The sequence below is a fragment of the Lutjanus erythropterus genome, chromosome 3, assembly GCF_056507025.1.
Source record: "Lutjanus erythropterus isolate fLutEry1 chromosome 3, fLutEry1.hap2, whole genome shotgun sequence".
In the NCBI taxonomy this organism is placed as follows: domain Eukaryota; kingdom Metazoa; phylum Chordata; class Actinopteri; order Lutjaniformes; family Lutjanidae; genus Lutjanus; species Lutjanus erythropterus.
This window is the reverse complement of record NC_139319.1, coordinates 28,091,164-28,095,848: the sequence shown is the minus strand read 5'-3', so window position 1 is coordinate 28,095,848 and position 4,685 is coordinate 28,091,164. Positions and strand designations below refer to the sequence as shown.

At 37.8% G+C, this 4,685-nt stretch overlaps 1 protein-coding gene across 1 annotated transcript; it reads right to left on the bottom strand.

Annotated features, from left to right (window-relative positions):
- Positions 1–2,663: 2,663 nt before the first annotated feature.
- Positions 2,664–4,415, bottom strand: cxcl18b (chemokine (C-X-C motif) ligand 18b). Its single transcript, XM_084713437.1, has 4 exons — positions 4,250–4,415; positions 3,919–4,033; positions 3,732–3,824; positions 2,664–3,162 (listed from the first exon to the last, which is right to left on the bottom strand). Exons 1-4 carry the CDS (start codon positions 4,320–4,322, stop codon positions 3,102–3,104), a joined length of 342 nt encoding a protein of 113 aa, XP_084569563.1. The 5' UTR covers positions 4,323–4,415; the 3' UTR covers positions 2,664–3,101.
- Positions 4,416–4,685: the final 270 nt, after the last annotated feature.

The following is a 4,685-nucleotide window of genomic DNA, read 5'->3' as shown; positions in this document are numbered from 1 at the left end:
ATGGCAAACAGTGACTCTACGTGGCAGTCTTGAAAAATGGGAGAAAAATATCTTGAAGGTTAAGTTCACTGGAGGGCAATATTGTAGAGTTTGTGAGTAATACTATAACCTGCAGTAACATGTAGATTAAAATGTTCCATGTTGTCTAAACTGTTTGGTCACAGATTTCCAAGTGAGGTGCAAATTCTTTGCCTATTGACTTTCATTATAAGGTGTACATGTGCAGTTTGCTGCTCTCAATAAAACTTACCAGAGCACAGAGTACCTGCATGCTGAAATGTATGATTTCACAGCCACATTTCTAAAGAATTATGATGGATGTGATGCATTTTTTTTAGAGTTTTTTTGCGGTGAAATTTCAGAAGCAAGTGAAAACTGCAAAGAAAAAAGTTACTTTTTTTTGGTATAATTCATTAAAAATCAAAGGCAGTTGGTAAGAAACCTTACCAAGGAGGCTCAGGATTATAAATATTCTAACAAATATCCTGTATTTGTGAATGAAGGAAGGTACAATTATTAGTCAAATTTGCAGAGAAGTTGTGATGATTGAACAAGATTTATTGCAAGGTTGTGCAGAAGCCTGGCAACTTCCTGGAGAGACTTATTTATCTGCATGCTGCTGATTTACACACCACCAATCACTGGGTTGCAGCAGAATGGCTCGTGGCTCGTAAATCCGACATTTAATGCGCCAGAATGAGTTGCTAAGCAAAGAGTTGGAGGAATCATGCACATCAGATGGCAAGTATAATTTAACTAGCTAGAATGGAGACAGAACGTTCTGTTAAGTCCCTAAAAATAATGACTTTTGAGAGAGGAGCATTGCAAGAGCAGCTCAGGGTTAAAGAGCCCGGACCTGATTATACTGATGTCGCAATTCAACAACAATCAGATGAAGATAATGTTCTGTAAACAACAGACCAGCAGCTGGGAAAGAAACACTGCACACTGGGACTAGGGGAACTTCAGAGAGCAGTTACAGAGGTGAGCAGAAGTGGAAAAAGTATTCTTTACCTCAGTAAAAGTAAAAATATGCTGTGAAAATACTCCACTACAAGTAAAAGCCCTGCATTCAAAACCTTACTTGAGTAAAAGTATTATAAGTAAGTATTATCAACTAAATGCACTTAATGTATGAAAAGTAAGTATAGGATAAAAGGGATGTACAAGTATCTCTAATTTCTAATGAGCAAATGTACATAGTTATTACATAGTTACATTCCCCCACTGCAATGTTTGAACAGTGCTGTACTGTGCAGAAAAGTAAAAGAAAATACACCCTAAAGCTACTATAAGGAGTTTATAACAAATTATGAATCAGTGTCAATTTAATACTGATCCCTTTATATGACCTACATAAGCAAACAAGACTGAAGATCCATTTCTATATAGGCTAGTTATTCTTAATAGCTGTCATTGTATTCTCCTTAAACCCAAATGAAACAAGTCTGTGTTTACATTTTCTCAGGCAAAGTTACAGTTAGTGGTACATTAGCATGTTAAAAGGAAGCAGGAGGAGTTTTTTCTCCAGATAATTTTATTTCTGACATTATATTTTGTGGATTTGGCAGTGGAGACACTACCACTCCAAAATCAACACAAAATTAAAGTTACTTGAAAGTCTCAAAGAGAGAAAGTGCAAATTTATGTACAAAAAAAACACATAGTAGCAAAGTCATTTGGCTTTGAGCCAGTTCACTATTTCAAATGTAATACCATATTTTATTTTTGTTTCTTAAATGTTGTTATTCTGTATAAGGCTTTAGGGTGTTAATTTTCTGCCATTGTCTCAAGGTTTGTGTTTTCTTTCACATTTATTGAGATACCTTTTGTTTCGTTTATCTTTGACCATGAGGAATTGTAACGTTAAAGGTAACTATTAAAAAGAATTTGCACTAACTAACTAATAATATTCAGCTGAGTCATAATACATTAGCATGATTTTTCAGCAGCCACTACAGGCTATGATGCCAGTAGCTTACCACAGAGGGTGGCAGCTCATCTTTTAGGACCTGTGGCTGAAAAAATGTCTGAAGCTTTTGCTTCTGCCACAAACATGTGCAAAAACAGTTTTATAGTCTCATGAAAAATGACTCACAACAGCTGCAGTGTAATTTATAAGTCCGTACACAAAAACAATGAGCAGAGTTCAAGTTTCTGTTTGACTTGCTTGTTTCCTTGTTGCTCTATTCACTCAAGTCTTCAAAGCTTTAGCAGTCATATTTTATCAGTTTTCACCTCAGTCGAGTCACGAGATGCTTCAGGAATCCTTCCCCTCTCTGTCATCCGGGCTGCAGCTGCTACAAACAGCTGTGGTCAGATTTTCTCATAGGCATCATTTAATTGTTATCATGCAAAGCCCCAATTCCCCCAGAGGAGAGAGCCGTTTTCTGTGATAACAATTAATTTGTCACTCCCTGCAACAAAGTCACTACAGTGTCCTCAAGTGCCAGCTGCGTCTTTGCTGTGGAAAAATAACTGTTTTTATTTTGATGCTCTGCTGTGACTGCTCACATGCTCAGCTGCAGAATTGCTTTTGGTGAGCCACAGGTTTCATTAGGTGGGTTAAAAAAAAAAAAAAAAAAAAAAACGGCAGTTGGAAGTAATTTTCTTACCCAGGAATTTAAATTAGAGAGATAAAAAAACAAGCAGGAGGCATGGAGTTATATCAAAATCATTAAATCTTTATTTGATTTGACTCACACATTTGTAAAAAATTAATGAAATAAACATTTGACAATAAATAAATCAGCATAAATAAAAGCTATGTCAAGCAAAAATATAAAAGTATGTGCATTTCAACAGTGGCATTCTTACACAGACTTGCTGCTATAGTACTGTACATATTTATCCATCCCTTAACTTCCATAACTTCTTGTCTTTATTCCATTCTCTCCCCATCCTGCCTCCTAGCTGTTAATCATTTCCACTCCCACTGTTCTTCCACTCTTGCTGTCATTTCCCAGTCCTCTCCAGTGCAGGAGTTCAGTGAAAGCTCTGCTCTCAGCATTCTTAGGCTTGTGTTCTCAGTCTTCATGTCACCTCCGGGACTCCAGTCCGGATAACTTTCCTCCCCAGTCGGGCCTCCCTCTCTTGTACTTTCACTCGGCCCTCCTTTTTCTGTCAATGCACTCCATTTTACGGCTCTCGTCTTTGTTTATCCTGAAAAGAGTTGAGGAAGAAAAACTGGGGTTAAGCCAGAGGACTAATATGAAACATCTGGACGTTTGTGCAATAAGTCACATGTTTCGCAATAAAAAACTTTCTTATTTGCATAAAGATGTCTGTTTCAACGACTGTTTTTTTGCAGAATAAACTGGGAGGTTTTGCCATGCAGAGTTTTGGCTCCCCAAAACTTATTCTTACACTACATCTTGAGGCCAAATCAAACATTTTTTAAGTGGTGCTATTTTCTGCCACGACTCTCCTGAAAGCAATGCAAAATCCAACTGTTACTGCAGGATTCAGCCAGGGTAGCTCAGATGCCGTTTCGAAAAGGTTTGAATTTGTGTACAGATTTAAGCTCAGATTGCCTAAAGTGGAGCTAATGTGTAGCTTTTCAATTTAACAATTTAGCAGCATGAAAGAACTGGAAAAGAGCAGCCAATAGCAACTACATTATCCAAGGTATTGAGATTTTTTTAAAAGCACATTTTTTTCAAGCTGAAGGTGGTATTTTATTGCATGAGAGTGAGGCAGTAATGTTGTTTGTGTTTGCAGAGTGCACTTACCGTTCCCAGCATCTCAAGAAAGCCTTGGCCATCTTTCCCTCAGTGTTCATACAGAATCTCTCAGTTGTGTTATCTGGGTTGTTCATGGTTACACTAAAAAAAGTCAAAACAACAAATTAGAATCGGTCAACAACACTGATGTGAAAGCTGTAAATCAACAGGCATTCAAAGTTGTAATTAAACTTACATTAGTTCAGTTTTATCACATCCAGGTCGTCTTTCAAGGACTATGAAATCTGACATGTTGCCTTTGATGAACTTGATGCTGTTGTGACATGAGCAGCGTCCAAGAAAGTCATGAGCTGCAGTGAAAAGTTTTTCAGTTAGGTGTGTACCTTCAGCAATAGCAGAGTCAAACATAGTTTTAACATGGAAACAATATCTATTCAACTGCATTTGTACTATAAGAATGAAAGTAGTGCAGTATAATTGAATAATGCATCATAAGTTGTAATCTTTTTCAGTATCTTTTTCCTGTAATATGCTACTTTGAGCATTATAAGTTGTTTTTAACTCACCTTGGTAGAGCTGAATGCAAACTGCAGCCACAACAACCAGCAGGAGAGTGCAGCTTTTCTGAGACAAGGCCATTTTTCTCAAGTGGTAGTGACAAAAAAGAAGTCCAGAGATTCCTCAGAGGAAAAAGCGAGCGCTCAAGCAGGTTGAGAAGAGAGGAGTGAATAGCTGCTGCGAGCCTCTTCCCCTTTTATAGGCAATGCAGGGTGGGTTTTCCCATAGTCCATGCTTTTTCCCGTCAAGCCAAATCTGAAAGCGCCTCTGGAATTTCCACACGCACTCTGGAGACACACGCTGGAATGCATTCAGAACTTCTTTCTCAGATAAGGCAACGGAAAAAACTGCACTTTCATTATGTGGATTACTGAGTAAATCATAAACAGTGACTTGACTGCACACAGAGATGATTAATACAGCATGTCACACTATGCCAAGGCA

Excerpts from the sequence above, each read along its gene's own strand:
- cxcl18b (XM_084713437.1), bottom strand. The coding sequence starts at position 4,322 with ATGGCCTTGTCTCAGAAAAGCTGCACTCTCCTGCTGGTTGTTGTGGCT. Across the intron at positions 3,825-3,918 it reads TGTGATAAAACTGAACTAAT|TGTAACCATGAACAACCCAG; the intron begins GTAAGTTTAATT and ends GACTTTTTTTAG. Across the intron at positions 3,163-3,731 it reads TTCTTGAGATGCTGGGAACG|GATAAACAAAGACGAGAGCC; the intron begins GTAAGTGCACTC and ends AACTCTTTTCAG.